The sequence below is a fragment of the Cajanus cajan genome, chromosome 8, assembly GCF_000230855.2.
Source record: "Cajanus cajan strain Asha chromosome 8, NIPB_CcT2T_4, whole genome shotgun sequence".
Lineage (NCBI taxonomy): Eukaryota > Viridiplantae > Streptophyta > Magnoliopsida > Fabales > Fabaceae > Cajanus > Cajanus cajan.
In genome coordinates this window covers 1,444,422-1,470,346 of record NC_138524.1, presented here as the reverse complement: position 1 = coordinate 1,470,346, position 25,925 = coordinate 1,444,422, and the positions used below count along the sequence as shown (strand labels likewise).

The window sequence follows — 25,925 nt, the reverse complement described above, 5'->3', positions numbered from 1 at the left end:
ATACAAGCATGAACATAATTTCATTTTTTTATTCTTGATTTTTCTATTATCTCACAAATTAGAAAATAAAAACTATTTCTTATTCTTAATCTTTGAATAGTTATTATTTTTGAAAGCATTTCATTTTTCATAATATATTATAAAATATAATTATTTAACATTTTGAACAAACATATTTTGAAAACTTGAATCAAAATTAGCACAATTATATATATATATATATATATATATATATATATATATTTACTACTGCAATGGCTAGAAGTTGTACAAAAAATTAATCAAACTGTTAATAATTCATGTTAATAATCATTACAAAAAATCAAAAACTAAGTAATTTTTCCCAAAAAAACCAAGTAATTAATAAGTTCTGTAAAAATAGTAATTAATAAGTTAACAAATTAATTAATTGATTATAATATAACAGACACAAACGACAATAAATTAAGAGTAATATAAATGCAAACACACTCACATCAATAAATTAAAAATAATAAATACTTGATATGCATTAAGTAAAATACAAAATAAAATATATATCGGGCTCACTATTTGCATGATTAAGCGCAATAAAAATGCAGTCACAGCCAAATTTTACATTTTATTTCATATCTCTAGCTGATCTCTCTTTATTTCTTATGTTGAATTAATTTGAGTTGGAACAACTTTTAAAGTTTCAAACAACTCTTTAGAAAATAACAATTGTTAAATAAAAAACAACATAAATTATTTGAAATAAAGTATAATTTAATAAATTATTTTTTAAGTATAATTTAATATTTTGCAATGAGACATAAATAAGATTAAAACTTAATCAATACTTGTAATTATCCTGTAAAAAAAATTAAAAATTATGTTGACTCAATGAAACTACATGAAATTTCATAAGATGACACACAATCTCCTGTTATTTTATTGTTTACATTAATTTCTCTTACAAAGAATGATAGTATAAATATAGAATACATACAATTTTACGAATGTTAAAAAATGTCAGTTTAATTTACTGAAAAAATGATAAAGAATTTGTAAATCACTCATCTCAACCATTTAATATTTTAATAATTTACCCAAGAAACATCACTTTGACTGTCATAGATCACATTACTCAATGGTTCACCTAAGACTTGATCTTCTTATGTTCTCTATCAACGTAAATCTTTGTTGACTTTACTGTCTTACCACTTCTCCTTATTCATTATTATGCATTAGCACTTCCCAAATAAAAATAATTGATTGACTTTACTGTCTTACCACTTCTCCTTATTCATTATTATGCATTAGCACTTCCCAAATAAAAATAATTGAATCAAAACTACGATTGAATCAGATCTTGCAAGTCAATTTTGTGAGTAAATTTAAAGGGAAATTCCTTTTTCAAAAACTACGACTGATCTTGCAAGCCAATTTTGTGAGTAAATTTAACGAGAAATTCCTTTTTCAAAAACTACGACTGATCTTGCAAGCCAATTTTGTGAGTAAATTTAAAGGAAAATTCCTTTTTCAATATGTTACAAGTTGAGACCACCAAAATTATAAATTGATCGGCAGAATCCTCAAAACAAGATTTTACTGTTGTGATGTAGTTATTAATTAGTCAATTCTTTTAGACTGGTAATAGGCAGTTACCATTTCCTTTAACTAAACTGAGTAATAAAATTCTAATAAACTAAAATTTAATTCATATTCATAGAACATACATTTACAATTATTGCAAAAGACCGAACAATTTTTAAAATGAACCATTGTTTATCTCAAACACTAATCAACCAATTCAAACTCCCAAGCAAATAGATACCCTTCTCAAGCAAATAGATACCCTAAAACACTAACCAAAATTTCTTGCATCTAATCGTGTTGTTGTGTGATTCCTTAAACTACAAATTTGTGTTCAGCAAAAATGAAAGAATCTTTCCAGAGGCAAAAACAAAAACTAATCACAGAATAATAAAAATAAATTAAGACTGAAACTTTAACTCATTTTTCACATTTGGCATGTTTATCACATTAAAATCATGACTATGAATGGTTAACAGTTCAAGTATAAAAACTTGTCAATGAAGAAGGGGCAACTCACCCCATAATTAGATTAGATGGACTTACAACATCAATTTCCGCTAAAATTGACAACAGAAAAAAATAATTTTATAAAAAAGAAATAAGTAAAAAAGAAATGTTTCTCCTCATCATCAACATGGCTCCATTCTATGTATCTCAGAATCTGAAATCGGGATCTACATCCATTGCCCAACAGAATTTCGCCAGAAGAGATTTGTTGAAAATCTGAAGATTTCAAGCAAGTAGCACAGGTAAGTAACAAAATGAGATTAAGGAAAACATGCAACCAATCAAGATCAAGCATCGGATCATAACTATGTCAGTTTGACCACACAAGCATGAATGAAAATGCAGCAACCAGCCCATAGTGTTATCTCGCTCACTATTGAGGCATCATGTATGCACTATCCGATACTTTATTTGTTTATATCGGTTGGGAAAATATACACACATATACACACACTCCTAGATAGGCGAAGTCAAAACTTTGGCCTAAAGGAGACAAAAATAAGAAAAATATACTTGATAAAGAAAATTTAATTTTCCACATGTAAGAAATTTAATATATAACTAATATTTTCTTATAAATAAAAAATATATAATTATATTGTGTACAAAGATAATATATAAGAAAAAGAATACATTAAATGGATAAAGTGTATATATATATATATTAGGGGGCCACAAGATATTCTTTGTAATTATTTAAATATACTTAAAAAACTTGAGGATGAACATGGCCCCACCAGATCACACCACCCCCGTTTCACATTGATAACACAACACAATAACTTAATCAGAACAAATGAAGAAGCCAGCACCTTTTCAATAGGAACCTCGTGCCGCTTGCACCAGGCAACCGTAATCCTGGGGTCAAGGTAGTTTATCTTGGATGTGCCTAATGCCACAGTTTTCAGATCTTCTTTTGTCTTCATATCACGTTGCATTTTCTCAATTTTTGCATTGGTTTGAGATATCTTTTTCTCTAGCCTGTAGATTACATAAACCACAATCATACATCATGTTCAAACACCTGATGGTAAAAGATGTTACGAAAAGCTAAATTACGCTTCAGGAGTTAAGCTCTTTTTTCTCTTTCCATCTGAACTCTTTGAAGGGGGCTTTCCTTTCCTTGCCCTGTCTAAATCCGTTTTCAGCTCCTTCAAAACAGCCTACAAGTAAAGATAAACCACCAGGTAATATGTTAATGGGCGATAAAAACCAAGTCTACTCTAAATTCAAAAAATATCATGCAGTCCCAGATTCACAATTTTCAGATATTCTCATTATACCTGAAGTTCATCAATTTTTTCATTTAACTTTGACATTTGTGCACCATGAGATTTTGAAACACTACGTTGATGATTACAAATGATAGCAACCTGTTATGAAAAACCCAAGTCATTACAATTTGAATGTGAAAAAATAAAATACTAAAATGCAATATCATAGGCATAATACAGCAACACTTTTTAGCCAATTCACCTGTTTATTTGCATGCTGATAAACAACAATTTTTTCCCCAACATCTCCATCTTTAGTTTCCTTATTCAACTGCCATCACATAATTACATAAAAAACAAGTATGTAAGTCTATAATATACAACTTAATTACCAATAAAAGAAATCATAGCATATACATTATTTAATAAATGTATAATTGACTATGGGTATATTGATAGCACATGAGATATTCTAGAGCATTTAAGGGATGCATTACAATTTTAAGAGACGAGACAATTTTACAATGAAGTGTTCTTTTATTTGTGCAGAGCCATTATATTATATAAATTAAATACAAAAGTTTTTATATGGCCCTGCACAAAGAGAGATAGATCTAAGAGGCATGCTATCTCAACTGTTTTTTTTTTGGGGCATTCAATGACAGTCCATACCGAGAATTAGAGCATATAAAACAGAACAAGGGAATGATCTTTTCCTTTGTTTTATCTACAGGGAACGTTAATTTCAGGAATTTTGTGTCAAACAGATTATACCATATCATCCAATGTGATTGATGCATTGAATGTACGGAAGACTTTTGCTGTTAAACCAGGCATGAGTTCCTTCAGATGAGCATTTAATTTACTTGTATCCAACATATCAAAAAGATCATCACCAGGGCCTTTATCTGAAAATTGCAGGCGGAAATATACTTCAGTGCTTCAGCTTCATGCTTGAAAGATAAAATAATAAAAAGAAGAACCAGTGTCTCACCTTTCTGGAACTTAAAAATTGCATTATATACAGGAAGCTCAACCTCAACTGTATTTTCATACCTGATAGAATCTTTACCAAGGAAGTTAAACTGCATTAAAACAGAAAGGAGACAAGGTCACTAACAAGTATAATTACTAAGGAAGACTACTAAACTTAGAAAACTCCTGAAGGACTTAAAAATCATCAATCTCAAGTTCCCAACCACAAAATACAGTGAAAATAATTAGAAACCCAATACCTTCAGTTTGTTGGGGGGTTCTCTTGTCACATTCTCTACTTTTAATGTGCAGCAACCAACAGTATCAGCTTCATCATCATCCTGCACAAATGCAATTCAGAAATAACCAAATTTAACAATTAAAAATTGAAATATTCATCAAACACACTAGGATAGGACAGCTTCATTTCATGACCAAGTTATTACAAGAAATTTTAAGAATATATACATTATTAACTGCAGGGATTGCACCATCAAAAGCTCAGGAATTTTATTCCAAAGTCAAGATAACACCATCTAACAAGCAAGACTTTAGGGCAACAACTGATAACATTACCCAGGCTGCCTTTTTTTGACTAGTATATATATATATATATAGATATATATATAGATAAATAGATCGATACATTTATAAACATGAATACATGATTGTAAAAACAAATATTAACGAGGAAGTAGTATCTGATTAATTTTCTCTTCAGATACTTAGGCAATTTAAATGAAATTAGAAGTGCTTGGCAGACAAAAATTACCCAGGCTGCCTTTTTTTGACTAGTGTATATATATATAGATAAATAGATAGATACATTTATAAACATGAATACATGATTGTAAAAACAAATATTAACGAGGAAGTAGTATCTGATTAATTTTCTCTTCAGATACTTAGGCAATTTAAATGAAATTAGAAGTGCTTGGCAGACAAATTAACAAAAAAAGAGTCAATTTACTAAGTCCTAACAAAATAAATGGGTGTCTTGACATCTTGTATGTATATCTATGCTTCGGTGAAGAGGATAAGTTGCAATTACAACAAATGAGAGTGCACACGTGCATATACCAACATAATACCTTCTCATTGCCAGCCCTCAGAGCTAGTTTATCAATAAGATAAGTAGCAACAGCAATTTGCTGCTTCGTAATATCTTTACTGGTAAAATTTTTTGTGTATGCAGACCTAATATTCGCAATATAATCCTGCACCCAAATATCAAGAACAATGAAAATTAGACAGGTTCTTTTAATGCCATCCAAAAATACCGAGAAAACTCATAAAAGCTGACACAACATTAAAGCACCTTTAACATCCTGGCTTTCTCATACTTTTCCTTGTCACTTTGCCCCTTCAAGGAACTACTAGCAGCCAAAAACACATACTTGAATAACTTTGGATTGATAGGGTCATTCCAAAAGGCTAACCATGTAACTGTATTGTCATGTCTTATCTCCTTCCACCTGCCAAGGATACACAATTCAATGTTTAGAAAAACCGGCTTTCAACTTGGTAGAATATACAACATTCCTTTGCTTTTAAAATTTGTCCTCCAAGTCCAATAAGATTTAGAATAGTCATACCTTTCACCAGGAATAGGACATTCAGGAATTGGGGCATCCTTTCCAATATTAATTGTGATATCACTTGGATGAATGCGTTTTTTCAATTTTCCCATCTAGCATAATAAAACACAGTCAATAAGTATACATTATAAACTGTAGAAGCCAGGCAAACTTCTGAATATGAAGCAACTATAAATGAAACCATTGTATCTGAAAATCTAAATGTATCCAGTTCCAGTAACAACTATTATAACAACCTTGGGGTGCTCTCCTCTGCCTCGGAACAATCCTGGTGGTTCAACCCTAAAATTCCCAACCTAGAACAAAGATTTAATAAAAATTAGTCACAAGTTAAAATGTTTCCTTAAGAATAAATTTTTAAAAAGTTTGCATGTAGAATGCCAAACAACTAAATAGAGAAGGTGCAGCTTCATTAGCACACAACTCCCTTAAAAGCAACCATTTTCTAAAATGTTGTAAAGAATGCAGAAACACAATTCTAAGGAAATAATGATATAATGTAACCTTACAGTGCCAATGACTCAGAAAAACGAAGTGTACTACTATGGCAGGCAGAAGAGGAAATTAAATTTACATGAAAAATAATAGTGCAAATTACAAATTAAGCTCTTTAACTTTAGGCCACACAGATTAAACCTTTAGGGTTTTAATGAAGTACAACTAATACCTTGAAATTCACATTAGAAAACCTTTAAAATACTACAGAAATATCACGTGACACTTATAACACCATTAAATTATGTTTAACCTCAAATGATACAAGTGTTATGAGAGAAAACAGCATTATCTTAGTTTTCCATCTAAATCTGGATTATGTAATTAATTATTAATGGTATTATCAGGTTAAAACATATTCCCCTACAGGGAGGTTTATGCACATAATTTGAACCCAAGGTCTAATATACACATGGCCAAAAGTTGAAGGGTGTAAGGTACAATTTGCTCAAAATTGAATGAAGAATAGACACTGGTCTACATTAAATTGGCAACATGGTGGTGATTGATGCTCTTCCGGTAAGCATTAATAATTTCATATCACAATCTAGCATTAGATGAGGATAGAGGTATAAAGGTTAAGTGAATATTCATCTATGATAAACAATAACTCAACAACTTCAAGAGAAGTTAACACCAATACTTCTCCATTCACAAAATATAATGGCCTGATTACAGTTCATAAAGCCTGTAGAAAACTCATTAGAAATCTACACGAATTTGATATAACGGTCCAATTACAGTTTGCAGTCTGTCAAAACTTGAAATAAAGAAATCTACACAAATGAGAGGGGACTAAACCTTTTCTTTAACACCATCAACAATAGCCCACATGTATTTCTCCTCTTGTTTCATTTTCTCTTCCTTTAAAGTCTTCTTCTCCTGCATAAACAGAGACAAATGAGTTCAGTACAAAAATAATAAGACATGAATTAACCTCTTAGGCAAACTCAGCACAAACTTGGCACAATTCAAATACATATATACATAATATAATGTGTGTATTTTGTAAGATAAATTACAATTGCTGTATGATCAACAACATGCAGTACTATATTTTAACATTAATACAAAACTATACTAGTTAAGACAACTATACATCACATAAGAAAAATAAATATATTGGAAATAAATACAAAATCCGCTTAAAAAAGCAATGGATGCTCTAATGTAGATATTTCTACTATGGTCAAATGAAATGTATACAACATTACCAACTTACTTCTGTAGTCATTTGTTTCTTCTTTTCCTTCTCACTTTGGTACCAATCATAGATTGGAGTAAAATCACAATCTTTCAAGTTCTGGATTATATGATTTCTTCCAAGCAACTTCCGCCAGTCATTCCAGAAATTTTCCTTGAACCTATCTTTCTGCATGTACTCTGTATCTCGCATGACTGCATACATTGTAGCAACCTGCAAAATAATTTGAATTTCATAATATTGTCAAAATCTTGAAGTTGATTTCAGAAATCAATAAAAGTACTTAAATGATCCCAAATCATAGAGAGCGAGAGAAAGGAACAAGAGCAAACAGTCACGCAAAATCTAAAGACCATAGTCTTCAGAGATAAAATCCCACCTCCTCTTGCTCAGGAGTCAAATCAACTGGTCTCCCCTTGAAGAGCATCTTTACCCCATGTGGCTGGTATGGAGGAGGAAAAATGACACCATTGTGAACCAAAGTAGTCCATTTTTTCTGCCCATCACCAGAGCTAGGAAGAAGTTTAGTAGATTTGGAGTATTCTGAATCTTTGCCTGCTTTTTTAAACGTCTTCTTGGCCTGTTTCTTAAAAGGTTTTGAGCCAGACTTGTTAACTTTATTGACCTTTGACAACACCTTCTTAGTGGAAGATGATTTATCACCCGACATGGATGATTTCTTTAATCTCTGGGAAATAGGAATGTCATCATCATCATCCTCCTCTGCCTTCAGCTCATGTTTCACAGGGATTGGCTTTTTTTTTATAGATGCAGCTGGATCTGAGACCTTTGGCTTCTTAACAGAGGGGTGCAAGGAATTACTATTATCTAATGGTCTCTTAGCTGGCAATGAAGATGGCTTATCCTGTTTATTACTCGTGCCAGAACCATTTTGCCGATCTTTCTGAATTTTCATGATAGGCTTTTTCTGATCAGAGTCATCGTGGTTACTGCTAGTTGTTCCCAAAATGGAATTACGGAGTATCTTTTTTGCCAAAGGGACATCATCATCATCAGAGTCTTCAGAAGATTTCTTGACAACAGCAGGGGTTGCTTTCTTATCATGGTTAGAGTTTATCAACCTAAAACTCAACGGCTTATTATCCTCATCATCTTCTGAATCTTCAAAATCAACTTTAGCAGAATGTTCGATAGATTTTGGTTCCTCCTTAACGTCAATGGGCATTTTCTGTTCCAAAAGAGGCTTTGTTTTTTCTCCCAATGAAGGTGATTTTGAATTTGCTACAGGCAGCTTCACAGAGGAGGAGTTGACAAGAGAATTTGAAGCTTTTGAGATACCTAGAGAAGGTTTCATGGACGATGGCTTAGCACATAGGACAGTATTACCTTTCTGCACGCTAGAAGTTTGGCCATTCGAAGAAGGTGCATTAGAATTCTGTCCATCATGACTGTGACAACTTGACCTCCTTGCTTCTGAATGCAACTGATTTTTCTTAGATGTGTATCTTTTGAAAATTATCCCATCCTCATCATCATCAAAATCACGTGGTACATTAGGTTTATCGGAAGTCTCAACAGCCATCATTCAACTATGGAAGGTGTTGGCATGTACATCACACACAATTCTGGAAAAACAAATGCAGTTCCAATTAATCATCAAACATCAAGTTTTAAATATCCAAAGCAATCTTAAAGTAACAACACCAAGAAAACATTATTTGTACAGCACTATGAGACGGGGTTTCAATTGCAACAAACGGGAAAACAACCTAATCAATTCTAGAGCTAATGAATATCATAAGACGGGGTTTCAATTGCAATAAAAGGGAACCCCTCAGTCAGCTGAAAGTATGAATAGAAACCCATCCCAGCACAGTGTGTTCAAACAGTTGATAAAATTTCACGCGACCCATGCCCTGAGGATATAGCATTAGCATATGATGCTCTCACACACTTACACGTAGAGGAAAACAAAAACCCTACATCATGATATGCATAAAGCAAAACAAACGAATTGCTCGGTCTTTCAATAAAACCATAAAAAAAATGTTGAATGAATTGGCCACTGAGACGATGTTCTCCTATGAAATTTCAGATTCATAATCAAAGCGAAGAAGAATCAGAATTCACACGACGAAAGCCTATTATTCTGTAAAACAGCTGGGAATAAGAGGGTTTGTCATTAAAATTGTGGAAGAGGCAGACGCGAAAAAATCTCAATCTGGAAATTGGGATAAAAGAGAAGCAGAAAGAGTTAAAGATAAGGCGGTATTGGCGCGTGAAGAGAAAAAGAGCATGCAAAAGGGGGAAAAGAAAGATCGAGAGCGAGAGCGAGAGCGAGAGCGAGAGAAGAGAAAGAGGGATACCGAAGAGGATGTGAATGGCGAAAGGGGTGGCAGAAGGAAGCGAGTGAATAGATGAGATAGGGATGTGCGAGGCGAGGGTAGCTCACAGATACAACCAAAAGAGAAAGAGAGAGAGAGGGGAAGAACGAGTTAGGGTGGGTGAGTTTTAACTCGACTCGGCGAGGCCAATACAATAAGATTTTACTTACAAAAACAGATGTCAGGTTGGGGTGTCCTGTGTTGTTGTTACTTTGCTCTCTCAGGCTCAGCCTCAGCCTCAGCTAACGTGCATCCTTTTCACTCTTCCCTCCATTTATCGTATCTGCATCCAATGGGCCCCCTTCCTTCTTCTTCAAAGGCCCAATTTCTTTTCGGGCTCGCTTTTCGCGCCTATCATCTCAGCCCATTCCAAATTTACCCAAACTGATAAGACCGCCTCTTTCTTTTTCTTTTTCGTCAGTGTCACTTTAGGATCCCGCCGTTATTAATTTATTAGTATTCCGTCTTCTTAAAAAAGAAAAAGTAAAAATAAAATAAAATAACAAAATCCGGAGAAAGAGGGATTTTCTTCATTGATTTACAATAAAAGAGATTTTTTTTATATTCTTATATATTATATTTAAAAAACTTAAAAATCTATTTTCATTCTTCTAAATCTTCTGACATTAGAAGGAAGGAAGAAAATAATTTAAATGGGGAGAGATTTTGTTCTCTTTTATTATTTTCCTTCCAAAAAAAAAATAATAAAAATCATCTCTTTCCTTTATTTATTTTTCTTTAACTAAATACTATGTTAAGCTTAACTTTTTAATTCAGAGCAAAGTTCTCGCCTTTCAAATAGAAATAAAATAAAAATTTTCAACTATTATCTAAATGTCCTGGCTCTAAACTCTCAAAATTACACTATTTTCATTGTTATCGATTATATAAAAATAATAATTGCTAATATATTTATGAGTATAAGTTTAAATTTTTGTTATTTTATATTATTTTGTGAGTTATAATTCTTAATAAATGTTTATTATTCATGTTATAAGTATTTTCAACTCACTAAATTAGAGATTAATTTCACTTGTAATATTATGATGATTATTGTTCTAACAAGTTTTTGCACATAATTGAATCAAACTCAATTTTCTTATACATCTTTTGAGCTATAGTTTTATATCTATATTTAATTAACATATTTCATTTGTATTTTTTAATTAAGAGCATAAAAATAAAATAAAATAAAAACATTCTATTATCTTATTGTCTTTAATTCTCTTATCATTTGTTTGATGGTCAGAATATGATAACATAATATAATATTTATCTTATTTCATGTATAATAATTAATCATTAAATTTCTATATATTAAACACGAATATTTATCTTACACAAGATTATTTTTAGGAGTTTTGTTTTGACAAAAAGATTTTTACAAATTTTTTTATATTTTATCTAATTTAATTTTTATTTCAGAATTATCTATTAATTAAATTTTAATATCTTAAAAATAAATAATCAATAATTAAATATATTACTATGTTATAATATAAATTATTTATCATAGACTTAGAACATAATTTGTATGTTTTAAAATTTCTATTTAAACAAATTTTAAATGTGACTTATATATTCAAACATATATTTAATTATATATATATATATATATATATATAATATCTAATTTTTATATATTTTAATTATATATAACCACAAGCATGTGGTTCAGCGGTAGGGGTTGATCCACGCTTAAGCAAGGTCAGGGGTTCGAATCCTGCCTTGTGTATGCAGCCCCATTAAATCTTGGGACCAGCTATCCCACCCTTTGAAGTGGCTCCCACGTAGCGAGGAGATTAGTCACCGCTATCAACGGTGGATACTCCAGGGACGAACAAAAAAAAAAAATTTTAATTATATATAAGAAATATCTTGATTGTGCATTATAAAAGCCAAAATACTAGTTACTTATTATGTTAATTAGACATAATAGTCTTATCATATCCCTTATCCTATATCACGCTTATTCAGTATTTTTTTTATTTTAAGAGAGAGTTGAGTTAAAAAACAACACGATATAATAGATTTTGTCTTATCTCTCTATATATAATTATATTATATAATAGATTTTGTCTTATCTCTCTATATAATATTATATTATATTATATAAGCTTAAATATATACTTTTAGCTCCTACACAAAAATAAATTTTAAATTTATGCTTGTGAAAAAATCTTTGCTTTCATTCTTTGAATTTTGAAATCATTATTTTTTTGTCCTTACAAACTAAATAAATTTTAATTTTAATCCCTAAATTTTTTAAAAGTTACTATTTTTAAGTCCTCAACAATTATTTTTAATATATATATATAAACTATTATAAAATTTAGAAAAAACTTAGAGATATTATACATTAACATGATATCTTTAACATTTGTTGATGTCGTGTAACTTTCAATTAAACATAAAAATAGTTAATGAATATTATATAATAGTGATGACTAAATGTAAAATTTGCTCTTCTAATAGAGACCAAATACATGTTATACAAATTTCATAAATTTAAGTTAAATTATATGATATCAACTTAACGCGTATCAACTTTTAGATAAAATATATAATTTAAATCAATGTAAGTTTTTATAAAAAAATTATTTAATAACAACTCTCGAACCAACTACTAATAAATGAAATTCAATATTTATATTAAAATATTAAGTGAAGTTAGACAAGATTCACTCTCCGTGGAAGTGGATTCCTTGACATGATATTCTAAAATGTTTGAATGTAGGAGTGACTAAACTATTAAGCGGGACGAGTTTCACCTTGAACATTACATTACAATTATATCCTTAAAGTCCAATGTAGTCCTATATCACAGCTTGTAAGAGAAAATCACTTAAAACGCGCATTTGGTACGACATACTCATTTTCAACCCCATGAGGGAGAAGAATGGTATTAACGACGAGTTTATGATTCACCGTACTGTATTAGTCCAGTGAAGTATATTGCGCACTGTAGTGGCAGTGGCAATGACAATCATGCATAACTATTTCAGCAGAAATGACCGTGTAACTGAGTTTCAGTGCAGCATCGAGGGCTTGAACTTCACGATCCAAAAACCAAGTCACGTATAGAAGTCAAAGGTGAGCTGTAACCATGTACTGCACTGTCTTTCCAGAAAGCCATTCCTGTCACAAGGAGAATAAAATCATATGTTTGTTGCAATGGGGCAAAGGAATGCAATGCAATCTTGTATGAGGGTTTTTATAAGATACTTTTACATAAAATAGTTATAACACCCTTTTGTTGACTATGAAGAGACAAAAGTATATAACTAAATTAAAAAATGGGCTATTCATTACAATCACACAACAACCAATTATTTTGAAAAAAAACAAAATCGCTTTATAATACATAAAGAATCACACTTTTGTGGAGAATGTATGCAGCTATGTTCGCAACAGGAATACCTATTTAATAGATTTAACATATGGTTGCTCAAGACATAATACAAATGTGTGTAATGCATCATCAACGGTAACAGTAAATCATCATTACATCAACCTATGAGGACATTACTCAAATATGACATAACAAATCCTAGGCAAGGCAACAACAAATATATCCATAACAGTGTGTTAATGGGTGCTATAGGGTTAAGAGAGTAACCTATCCACGAAACCAGACCAACAGTTGCTGCTAAGAAGAATTCCTTGCTGATAATGTTTAAACTGGAAAAGGCGGAAAATTAGTTTACAAATGATTCTATATTTTGCTCAAAAGGGCACTGGAAAGAAAAGTGCATAAGCAAACTGGACATAAAACTTACAGATATAAGCATGCAATATTTCCGTATCCATAGAAAAAGGTAGCCCACGCTGAACCAGTGAACCTACCATCATAGTTAAAGAGTTAACATATGCAGAAGCAACTTGACAAGATTACAACAAACACGGCATTTAAAATGGAAAAGTATAGGCAATGGTAAAGTTGGATACATGAGTAACATCCAATCAATAAATTTCTACTTAAGTGAGTATGATAGATCTGTTAGTTGAGAGCCTCAATTAGTTAGCTAGGCGACAGCTAGTCAGTCAGTGGGTTACTCAGTTAGTGAGTGAAGTGGCTGAGGCTGATGTATATAAATAGGAAGAGGAGTTGAGAGGAGTTATTCATTATGTGGGAATTGGTAAAGGAATTAGGAGAGACTTGAACCTCTCGAAAGTCCAGGACTGTTCTTAATAAAAATTCATTCCTTCATTTGCATATGAACTAGTTCCTATCATATTATCATTAGAGGAAGCAGATAAAAGTAACACTCATTAAAAAAGTAGCATTTAAATTGAATCACAATTCACCACCATCACAACCAACAAGGCAATTTGAGTAATGCAGTATTTTCTAATTTCCACACTTTACTGTTACCAACTGTTACAATTGTCAACAATGATTCAAAAAAAAAAAAAAATCATTTAACCACTACGATTTTTGTTCATAACTACTATTACTGGATCAGATAATATTTCACACTGTTAAAATTGTTGTCAGCTATTTTGCAGAATAGTTCACAATAGTTTTAACAATATTTGATAATACTTCAAGATGTAAGGGGAAGAGTACAAACAACATTTCATTACTCGGGCAATTTTCATTCAGGTCATAAAAAAAGCCACCTGCTGTGAGTAATTGAGGAATTTTCTTGAGTGAAGAGCAGGACTGTTACACTGCTTTCAGATATTATGTCTTGCAGCAAATTTGGCATTGCCATAATTTGTGATTAATAGAGCACAAGAGTCAATAAAAGAAAAATAATTACCACATGAAATCACGAATCAAGAGAGCACGAGGAAGCATAAGCCCATTTCCAAGCATGGCAAGTAACATAGTAAAAGCCGACAAGCCTTTCATGTTCTCGGGATTGAGATAATTTGTCCACTACGGCAGAATAAAAAGGTTAATAAAAATGCATAGGAGATAAAAGTTGAATTACCTCTGAAGCAATCAAGTTCTCGTGTAAAAAGTTTACCATTTGAGAAACCGGCATCCACATGAAGAGTAATGTAGCTGTCCATCCAGATATTCCTCCAACAAATTTGACACCTTTCTCAGACAGTTTTCCAGTTCTTGCCTGCAAATCTTAGATCAAAGCATTTAAAATGATAATGAAACTGAAAGACTTTACAATTCCAATGGTCCCAATCTATAAACAAGACCCCAGGCCCACATTCAATTTTCTTGGTTTCAGTTAACAAATACGGTGGCATTTAAATGCAACAATTAGGAAATCCCATTTTGGCACTATCTTCTTTTGCGTGAGTTGATGAAATAAGTGACTATATGAAAATTCAACAAATATATGGGATTCTGTCTTGCACTGATAAGAGATGATGGTATGCATTGGTATGATATGGATAATGACACATAGCACTCATGAAAAACAAATATAATTTATTTATTTAAATTATGGTTGACATATTCACAATAATTTCAAGGTGGCTAGACAAATTACTATTTACAAGTTATATGCCCATATGTACTGGGGATGAGTACATGACCATTTCAGGTATATATCAAGGCAACCTGGATTTATTATTAAGACATAATCAAAGATAACCAAAGGAGATAAGAAGATTACCATGGTAACAGCCAAGACTGCAATCACAAAGGCAGCAGCCCCAGGTAAGATGCTGTTAGGTATATAGGGGACAAATGTAGACCACATTATCTGCATCCAGATTGTATATTAGGTAATGTGAGATAGTTAGTAAAAGTTATGGGGAAAAAAATTAATGTATCCATGTGAGTGAAAAGATATTACACTTAATAAATGTGAGCAAGTGTTAGTGAATTGACATGCTTGACAAGTACTTTACAAAATGAATATAAGTTGATAAAATGTTCCAATTGTATTGATCCAAGGGTGAGAGAAGGAAATAAGTATTACTTGGGGAAGCACTGATAAACCCCCAATCGTGATGAAATCTTCCCAAAAGCCAAAGATTCCAGCATTGAGTAAACCAAAGTAATTCAAGAAATTGAGAACAAGGCCGGAGACCACAACAACCGAAGTAGCCAAAAAGTAAGGCAAGGGCATGGTTTCAGCCAAGGCTAGCTGAACAAGGACAACGTAGGTGGAAACCACACCCAATGTCTGCACCACCATGGCTTCCTTTTCTCTCTTCTTGGCAAAGTAGGAAAGCAGAGACAAGTTCCCAAGCAAACTAGTTAGCATACCCTGCATCCACAACCATCTTAGATCACATCACATCATAATTTCGAAAAATGCAAAAAACCTCAACGATTTTGAAACAGTAACTAATTTTCATTGAAATGCAAGGAATATAAGTATTTTTTTTCAAAAATAAACCATCAATTTAGTACCTGAATTATCACTTTCAATCCTAACTAGTTTTTAAATTTTAAACTAATGAAATTATATAAATAATATTGTTGGGATAAATTTTTCTGAAAACAATTCTAAGAGAAAAAATAGGAAGAAAAAATTAAATAAACTCTTGCATAAACTATTTTATTGATGCTCTCTTCTATTAAGCTTTCTAAAATCTTATTTTTTTAATCTATGCATAAGCTAATTTTAGTTTATAGGAAAACTTATTTCCATTTTCATTCTTATTTTTTTTTCTCTTATAAACACTTCTGGAGAAGTTTGTCCAAACAAATCCTTATCCATAACTAATAGAATCAGCCTAATAATGAGGTAAAGATTGATGCATGAGAACTTAAGTTTGATTTTTATTGTTGTCATTGTAATATCTCCTATCGATGGAAACAAAAAGTATTGAATTGCCATCAATTTAGTCACCAAGTTGATATATGTAACTAATACAGAGGGGTTAATTAGAAGAGTTTTCCAATACTTGAAAGACTATGTAATACTCACTCCAGACTTATATAAACAATTTCAATTAAATCAACTTTATTTAATACTTTATTTATAAACAATAATGAGAGCATTATTTACAATAAATGAAATTAAGGATATTTTAGGAAAATGTTGTGTACTCCCTACCTCCAGTTTTGCTAGGTTTTGGCACGGGACTTAATATGACTGATTTCATAAAACAAATTACTCTCTTTGTTCTCTATTATAAGCAAAAAAAAAAAAAAAAAAAAAAAAAAAAAAAAAAAAAAAAACTTAAATATAAGTAAATTTCAACTACTTTATATTTATCTAAAAATATCTCTCCTTTAATGCATAACTTTTCAATTGCACTAATTCATTTGACATTTATATCAGGGACAATTTAAAAAGAATATTATGGAAGTAGTAAAATTTAATAGAGATAACTAATTGTAAATTTCTTCTGCTTATAATAAAGAACAGAGGAAGTATATAACTTCCCAATATATCCTTAAATCTTTTGGATTTCTACCGATAATGGATTAATAATGGTTAAGTGTAGGATAGGAAAAATATGTTTAATGTTTATATTGATTTTGTAAAACAAAAATCAAAAATCAAATTGAAACAGACAAGACAAGAAATACTAAATCTGCAAACAAAATGGAACGGAGGAAGTATATTTTATGAAATCGTGTAATTTAATTAACTTTTTTTTTTTTTTAATTCGTGTGAAATTGTTTTTTGTTTGTTTGTTTGTTTGTTTGTTTATAGATAGATAAAGAGAGAGTATGAGTTATAATTTGAGTAGTAATTAAGAGCAAATAATGAATGATTAATTAATGCGTTGGAAGTTGGAAGCTTACGAGCCAGGGGACAGCAGAGAGTGCGGTTAGGTTTGCGGCGAGAAGGTTTCTGGCATTGAGTATGATTTGCGGCATTTGGAGCAAGAGAAAGGGAATGTTGGCGGCGGCAGAGAAGTTGGCGGTGAGGGAATCCCATTGCTGGTAGCTTTGGCTTTCTCGAACGTCAACTGAACCCTTCAAAGAAGGGTGAAAGTTAATGCGAATAGAGAAGAAGAAGCAATGAGCAATGAGCAATGAGCAATGAGCAGGGAGTGGAATAGGCACGTACCTCGGAATGATGAGCGAAATTGGGTGGGCGTGGAGAAAAGGCGAATTGGGAGGAGAAGATGAAAAGGGGATTGTGGTGGCGTGGGCGAGGGAGGTATTTGAATTGTGGGAAATTGGCGTTGTGGTGTTGGAAGCGAGGTGGAGGAGGTGCGAGGAGGTAGGAGTTGGCCATGGTGTTGAAAATGGGAAGCATGATGAGTGTGATGAAGTGTTAACGGAAGATTGCAAATGCATTCTCATTTCAGAAACCAAATGAAACGGACAAGAAGGAACGAATAGGGATTGGAGATTGGACGGTGGGGAGATATTCGTATCTCCAACGATACACGTGGATTTTCCACCACGCTCCCCTTTATTAGGCCAAAATTTATTTTTCATAAATACCCTTAATTAATTATATCAAAAAATTAAATTATATTTTAATTTCTCTTACCGAGATGCCACCCAATAATGGCTATAGAAAATGTTAACGTAGAAGAGAAAAAAGTTTTTCAATAAATAAAAATATACACAGTACAGTACCCGTGATCCAATGAATTTATAATTATTAATTCCAGTAATTTACTTTCATCCAAAGATCTATGTATACTGTACCACTACTGATCTCATTTTCTTAAATCATGTGAGGATTGCCTGTCAAAGAAACATATGTGGATTATACCTATATTTTCGCTAGACAAGACATATTTATAATCAATTATATCATGCATTAAATATTTTATCAATCATTTAATGTTTGAATAATGAAACTTTATTTATTTCATAGCATTTTTACAGCCTTTTATTAGATTTTATGAAAAATAAATAAAGTATAATCCACGTGAATTATAATAAAAGTAATTATAATAAGTAGAATAACTTGGTTTAATAAATCTTTATGTATATTAAATTTTAATAACAAAATAATAAAATTAAACAAATTTATTGAATAGATGAAATTTATAAATTTTATAATTTTTGAAAGTTATTTGATACTTTATTAAATAAAATTAATTTATAGTATAATATATATATATATTTTTAAATATAAATAAATGACAACTATAAGATTATATATCTATAATTGTCTTATTTATTTAAAATTTGTGGTGTATAATTATTGAGATAATATCAAGTATTTAATAATTAAATTATTAAAATTTAATATACACAAAGAGTTATTAAATGAAATTATTCTATTAAAAGTTACACATATCATAACTAGATTCTCACCCTTCAATAAAACTTTTGTATAATATTTTGAATTATATTGCACGTGGCCTGTGAATTTTTTCTTATACAAGTCTTCATAGGTCATGTCATTAACATGTTTTAGTTAATGTAAATATGAATAAATTTGATTTAGTTTTCCAATTTTTCATATTGATTTTTAATTCTTATAAGTTTTAAAAAATTTTAAAAAATTCCTATATCATCATTTATTAATAACATAACATGTATTTAGACGTATCATCTCAAAATGACTATTGATATAACAAAATACATATCATGTTACTGTCAAATACTCAGATGATGATAAAAACCATTTAAAAAAATATAAAAATTTATGAGAACCATCTCAGCAACATTTTTTTTTGAGTATTAAAACCAAATTTACCCATATTTATTGGACTAAAACCACATTTAAAGGGATTTACAAATTTTCAATGTTCCCTTATATCACTGTCCTCTTTTTGAATCAGGAAGTCAAATTTCTAGGTACATACTTCCTCTCTGTATATATACATTGTAAATATCTCTATGATAAGTCCAAATTTAATGTTTCAAAAGCATGGCCTCCATTTCTCTCTTCCTCGCAGCATGTTTTAGTTTCTCCAATGCAACAAGTCCAACTTGCCTTACTCTTTCTCTTGACAAACCTATCCTACAGAAAGAACACAAGAAAAGTAATGAACATAATTTGAATTTTTAGTCACATTTTCCATCCTCATTTCAACAAGAAAGCTCCATCAAATGTAGTAACACGACACGAGCAATGAGTGTATTGCAAAACCTTATGCTTTAAGATGGATCAAATAGGATAAGTATGATGTATAATTGCAAAACTTTAGTTGATAAGGGCATCTAAAAAAAGAATTAATAGGACATTGTGGTTGAACTCACCGTTTACTAATGTCTTCCCACGTAAGACATTCTTTATCCAGTCCATAATAAAGACGAATAATTTCTCTCTCTCGTTCCACAAGGGTCACATTAATGAGTTTGTTCACTTCATCCTGTGAATATTTACAAGTGCTATGCTATTAATCATCATGGAAGTTTATAACATGAATACTGAAAATGTTAATAAGTGCACTAAGGACAGTGGTTACGAAATTGATAGAAGTCTTTATGAAAAAGAGTTAGCAACACATTTACACTAGGATTTCTAATGTAACCTCACTATTTCAATAAAATAAATATATTATTTATTGATTCCTTAATCAATGCTTTTCTAACAATTGTTAGCATGGCACATAAATTTTTTTTGAAACAACATCAGAAAACGGAAGAGCTATTATTATGTAGGCTTATCTGCTAAAAAATGTTTGATTTCAGTTCAGTTAATATATTTCGTAAGTTCTGGAATAACACATATAATACACCAATGTCATCATCATATTGTCCACTGTGAAAATTTGAATATATTTTGTAATCGTAGAATGACTTCAAATCAATATTCATATGCTTAAAGACAAAAAAAGTCAGCATACTGTGCAGTAAAGGATTAACAGGCATTAAAACGATCCTCTGCATGTCAACAATGAAATACCTATGCTTTGCAATTAAGTCAGGTTTTCATACAAATATTTTTCTAAATACCTTTAGGGCCCACTCATCTACTCCATTCCAAGGGATGTTCTCAACACGATTATCTGCAATATACTGGAAGTGGAAAGCAAAAGACACGAATAAGACAGTTGATATTCTTGAGAGAAAAGAAAACACAAGGCAAAGAATAAGAAGAAAGCAGTTCTTATGATCTTCCTTGATGGACTAGTAGAAAGGTATCGACACTTACACTATGATGAGTTTCTCCTTGTATACCATTCAGAGAGGGGAATGCTTCCCTGTCAAATGAGATAACAGTGCTGATTGCCTGCAATAAGTAGTAACACGTGGTAAACAAATGGATAATAGAGACATTACATGTTTCGGTATCATATATGAGGACAATGTAACTCTCAATGTTTTTGTTACCTCAGTAGCATTTCTAACTTTTTTTTGAGACATGTTAAGGTGTTTTGCAATCCTCTGCAAGACAAGGGAATAGTTCAGGCAGGTGCAGGTCTACCAATATTTAGAAATTTTAAAATATTTGATAATTGATAAAATTGCAGTAGCTTTCTTTTTATACATTTGGCTGACTCACCTCAATAGTTGGAGTAATGCCTCTCTCTTCTAGTCTAAACTTTGCGTTGCGGATTAAAGATAATCTCTCATGCAAATGAGCAGGCAATCTTAAAGTTCTTGAATTCTCAATTAAAGCTCTTGAAACACCCTGTCAACAGAAAAACAGTATTCATGGTGATTGGACAAATTTGAGATGTAAACAGCACAATCATATTCATATATGATTCTAAAACTAATGAAAATGGAAAGGAAACAAAATGAAACAGAAGATGCATTCTCTACACCTAAAATTGTTGCTTCTGCAATAGCGATAGAAATTATTAAGTGAAAGGAAGCAAATGATTAATCATACCCAAATTCAGAAATTATGGTTGCAAGGATTGCCAGATATTTAAATACTGATTAAAAAATATAAGTTACACAATACCTTGATTTACAGAAATTATGAGAAAATAGAAGTATTTAACAGAAATTATTTTAAGAGTTTTCATGAAAATATTTTCTCATACACTGTCCTTCTTTCCATTGATTTTAAAAGTACAAATAGGGTGAATCCCATGATATACTTGATTAAAGAACAACAATAATAAGGATGTCTAATCAACCATATAAAGTCTAGAAAACTCTCATAAATACACAAAACCTCACCTGACGTATCCACCAATAAACATAAGTTGAAATCTTAAACCCTTTTGAAGAATCAAACTTTTCAATACCACGCAGTAGTCCAATCAAGCCACCCTACAGAGAAAATAATTTGAGTATTTTACAGCAGAGGAAGGAGCAAAGCCAACCTGATATGAAGTTAAAACAGAGATATGTTTATAATCACCTGAACAAGGTCAGCCATTTCTGCACCCAGGTTATCATATCTTTGAGCAATAGACATAACTAAGCGAACATTGCTCATAGTCAACTTTTCTCTTGCCAGAGAGCACTCTAACATTCTTTCTCGTAGTTCAGTGCACGAAATCTTCAATGAAGTTGCAATTTGATCCTCAGAGGGTTCACATCCTAGTCTTTCCTTCAGTCTGAAACTCATAAAAGGTTTGCATATCTTGTACGTCAGCTATCATTCTCTTTGACGTAAAATAAGAACCAAAGGAAGTCAAGTTACAAAATTATTTGCTAGAATTTCCATGAAGAAAAGATAATAAAATAAGTACCATGAATAATGGAATTTTTCATTATAAAAGGCTAGTGTTGTTATAACTTAAAGTGGATATATTCTTGATGATTTAAATAGCCTTTTCTCCATCCTAATGCAATTCTTAATAGGAAATTTTCTGCCTCTGCACCGGCTATTTGCTGTTGAAAGCTAACAAAAATGATAAAGAAAGATTTGAATTTCATTAATTAAAAAAAGGTGAAAGAAATATAATTTAGCTATCTGTGTTCAACCTGTGTAAAAAAGTCATATGCACTATAATGATACATAGATTTTTCAAGAAAACTAGGCTCTCTGACATTGAAAACAATTGGATTGTAATAAAAAAAAAATGAAACTGTTTAAACAATAGCTTTACAGAACTTGTTGCAAATAACAAAAGCAGAACTTCTCGCCAAGCATGCTAGAACCATCTTAACCTATATCATTATTGATTAATCTCATTCCCCATTCAGATTAGTAGTATTAAAATAAAAGATGATAGTTAAGGTTCAAAACTTCAGTAACAAAACCTCCATCTTAGTGATCCAAAGATTCTTTAACATGATGCATTGTTTCAAGCAAAAGATAACTAACAAAGTCACAATTACATAATATTGAAAATAACTGGCAGACTATAAAAAGAACAGATTCTTCATCATTTTAGTTAATCATAGGATCAACCATATATGCCATTACCTGGATTTGTGCTCATCTAAGGAAAGCCCAACTTTTATTTTCTCTGATAGGTTTACAACTTCTGCATGAGACAGCAACTCCTCACTCACTACACCTTTCACATAGCCCTTCAAACGATTTTGAAGCAGCTCTGGACTGATTTTTGACTTCAGCTGCACAGCACCACAAGGTTGCACCATTGACGAGCCGGTTTTAACTGCAGTCTTCCTCTTGAGATTCATTCTTCTTTGCCTAGCAGACACCCCAGAACAAGTCACTGCCACTTTCCTACAGTTTTTTTCTTTACTTGAATGCTCCGTTAGCACTTCCCTCTCAAAGGAAAGGTTCCATTGCTTTTCCAGCATTGACTTCTGCAACAAAAGAAGAGCCTCCACAGAATAACCCATTTCAGAACTTTCCACCTCCAATTCATTAGAATTGCAACTATGAAACCATGGATCAGCAGTGGTGGGGGCACCATCAACATGCTCCTTAAGAGCCTTAATGGACTCATTCTGCCTGTTGGATGCTGGAAAAGTAGAAGTGTAGTTGGATGATTTCTTAGAAACTATCACAGATTTTGTAGGAGCAATCTGATAGTGTGTGGATCCAAAATCACTGCCACAAGAAAGCTTTTCTATAATATCAGAGTAATGATATGATGAGCTCAAGAGCCTCTTTCCTCCACTCAGTCCAATAACTGCAGCAGTAGCCATTATATTCCTTCCTAGCCACTGTGTATGATTACCATTTACCATCAAATTTCCTTATTATAAAAACTATCCTAAACCGTGTCTTCTACTCCTATTGCCTTCAGAAACTTCCCAAATTGTTGCTTACCTTCTGGTAAACCAAAAGAATAAATTGTTATAATAAAAATAATGGATTATTCAAGATTTCCTTTATATAGAGGTTAATAATTTATTGAACCTCCACCCCACCCCAGAATCTACTTCATGAAAACAATACAAGCTTGTAGCAAATAAAACTGGAAGTATCAAAATGAAAACCAACGGAAATACAAAACATGCAAAAAAAAAAAATTAAATTAAATAGCGCATGGTATGTTTGTGAATGGAATACCTGAACAAATCACAATCTGGACAATGATTATTGCTCCAAAACGAAAAGCTTAACAATTTTTGAATCAGCTGCAGCTGCAGCTTTACACTGAAAGGCTTCACTCACAAAACTGTTGGTGTGGAAGGAAATAACTGTGCTACTACTATTAGATTTTTTTTCTTCTTTATTTTTCCCTCCTTTTATTATCATATTATTTGTTATTATTTGTATGGGGAGAAAGTTAATTTGGTTGAGAAAAGAAAATTAGATATGAGAAAGAAAATGAAAAGATAAAGATATGAAAGGATGAAACGTTATTGGTTGGAACAGATATTGGGACCAACCTTGTGTGGTCTATGATGCGTTATGTTTTCTGTTCTCTTCATTCCACGTTCCCCTTCGATTCAACATTCTTTTTATATTTTTATCCAAAATCTATTTGTTAATATAATTCTATGTGCAAGCTAATAGATTTTTTTTCTTCTATTAGTTGATAGAAACCAATCACTGAATCACATCCCTTGGCAAAATAAAGTTTATTTTTTGTTTGTATAAAATAAGTACTTATTGAGTGTACTTTATATGTTTTTTTTAGATATACTTTATATATATATATATATATATATATATATATATATATATATATATATAGAGTTATAACTACACCGATGTAACTTTTACCAAGTATTACACCGTTTTATAATTTTATATTAAATGTAAATTTTATAAATTTAACCGTTGGATTGAAAGTTCATATCATTTTATATGTGTATATCAAATTTTGTTAAAATTGAAAACAACTTGAAGGAAATCAAAATGTTCATATTTTAGTATATTTTAAAATGAATATATTTACGTCAATTTTGTTTTATAAGAATGAAGTATCAAATCATCTTGAATTAATATAAAATTTTGTATATATGATCTAAGAGTAAAGAATATTCAATCTAATGGTTGAATTTACAAAATTCATATTTAATATAGAGTTATTGAACAATGTAATACTTAGTAAAAGTTACACCGGTATTATTATAACCCTCCTCATATATATATATATATATAGGAGGGTTCAAACGACACCGGTGTAACTTTTACTAAGTGTTACACCGCTTAATAACTTTATATTAAATGTGAATTTTGAAAATCTAACCGTTAGATTGAAAGTTCATATCTCTTAGATCATATATGTCAAATTTTATTAAATTTGAACAACAACTTGAAGGTAATCAAAGTGTTCATATTTTAGTATATTTTGAAATGTATATATTACGTCAATTTTGTTTTATGAGAATGAAGTATCAAATCATCTTAGATTAATATAAAATTTGATATATATGATCTAAGAGATATGAACTTTCAATCTAATGGTTGGATTTTCAAAATTCACATTTAATATAAAGTTATTAAGCGGTGTAACACTTAGTAAAAGTTACACCGGTGTCGTTTGAACCCTCCTCATATATATATATATATCACTATTTAGATAATATATAAGAATTTTATTTCCCATTTTTATTTCCTTCTTTTTGATTTTTGAAAGATGCATGATTTTGATTTTTGAGGAGTGAAAAACATAGGCCACACAAGACAAACAGAGGGCCCGAAGGCACACAAATACTGGGCTAAAACAGGCAGCCCAACACATGATGTTGACGTATCATCTTAGGAAATTACTTTTTGTAACACTCCTTTCTACTAGTTGCAACACCCTTAATTTTTTTATATTTGAAAATACCCATATACATAATAAAAAGTTTAAATATTCTAAACATATTTTTTATAATTTCTGGAACCCATTCAAAACATTCTTCTAAAAATTTAATTTGAGAGTAATTTGTAAATCACTTTTGAAATTCTATTTT

The 25,925-nt window shown here is 31.1% G+C and overlaps 3 protein-coding genes across 7 annotated transcripts; all 3 read right to left on the bottom strand.

Moving 5' to 3' along the window:
* Positions 1-1,958: 1,958 nt before the first annotated feature.
* Positions 1,959-10,182, bottom strand: LOC109798458 (DNA topoisomerase 1 beta). Of its 2 annotated transcripts, none has more exons than XM_020358765.3 (16): positions 10,069-10,182; positions 7,933-9,139; positions 7,572-7,766; positions 7,151-7,231; positions 6,091-6,150; positions 5,852-5,946; positions 5,575-5,731; positions 5,348-5,473; positions 4,517-4,597; positions 4,276-4,366; positions 4,056-4,189; positions 3,544-3,612; positions 3,351-3,440; positions 3,127-3,230; positions 2,880-3,048; positions 1,959-2,283 (listed from the first exon to the last, which is right to left on the bottom strand). In XM_020358765.3, the coding sequence occupies exons 2-16, from the start codon at positions 9,097-9,099 to the stop codon at positions 2,215-2,217; spliced, it is 2,688 nt and encodes an 895-aa protein (XP_020214354.1). In that variant the 5' UTR covers positions 9,100-9,139; positions 10,069-10,182; the 3' UTR covers positions 1,959-2,214. The 2 variants fall into 2 exon arrangements, with proteins under 2 accessions (XP_020214354.1, XP_020214353.1); XM_020358764.3 differs by lacking the exon at positions 10,069-10,182 and adding an exon at positions 9,881-10,056.
* A 2,343-nt stretch (positions 10,183-12,525) lies between these two features.
* On the bottom strand, positions 12,526-18,106 carry LOC109799209 (maltose excess protein 1, chloroplastic). 2 transcript variants are annotated; one of them, XM_029271267.2, is made up of 9 exons: positions 17,845-18,106; positions 17,577-17,743; positions 15,793-16,083; positions 15,484-15,573; positions 14,875-14,976; positions 14,665-14,783; positions 13,678-13,740; positions 13,518-13,579; positions 12,526-13,036 (listed from the first exon to the last, which is right to left on the bottom strand). In XM_029271267.2, exons 2-9 carry the CDS (start codon positions 17,649-17,651, stop codon positions 12,954-12,956), a joined length of 885 nt encoding a protein of 294 aa, XP_029127100.1. In that variant the 5' UTR covers positions 17,652-17,743; positions 17,845-18,106; the 3' UTR covers positions 12,526-12,953. The 2 variants fall into 2 exon arrangements, with proteins under 2 accessions (XP_029127100.1, XP_020215350.1); XM_020359761.3 differs by having other exon boundaries at positions 17,577-17,750; positions 17,845-18,105.
* A 1,228-nt stretch (positions 18,107-19,334) lies between these two features.
* On the bottom strand, positions 19,335-24,329 carry SIGA (sigma factor A). Of its 3 annotated transcripts, none has more exons than XM_020359393.2 (10): positions 24,085-24,329; positions 23,023-23,735; positions 22,009-22,207; positions 21,825-21,917; positions 21,196-21,324; positions 21,024-21,077; positions 20,845-20,922; positions 20,646-20,708; positions 19,947-20,059; positions 19,335-19,702 (listed from the first exon to the last, which is right to left on the bottom strand). In XM_020359393.2, the coding sequence occupies exons 2-10, from the start codon at positions 23,715-23,717 to the stop codon at positions 19,582-19,584; spliced, it is 1,545 nt and encodes a 514-aa protein (XP_020214982.1). In that variant the 5' UTR covers positions 23,718-23,735; positions 24,085-24,329; the 3' UTR covers positions 19,335-19,581. The 3 variants fall into 3 exon arrangements, with proteins under 3 accessions (XP_020214982.1, XP_020214980.1, XP_020214981.1); XM_020359391.2 differs by having other exon boundaries at positions 23,023-23,844; positions 24,085-24,327; XM_020359392.2 differs by having other exon boundaries at positions 19,335-19,707; positions 23,023-23,844; positions 24,085-24,321.
* Positions 24,330-25,925: the final 1,596 nt, after the last annotated feature.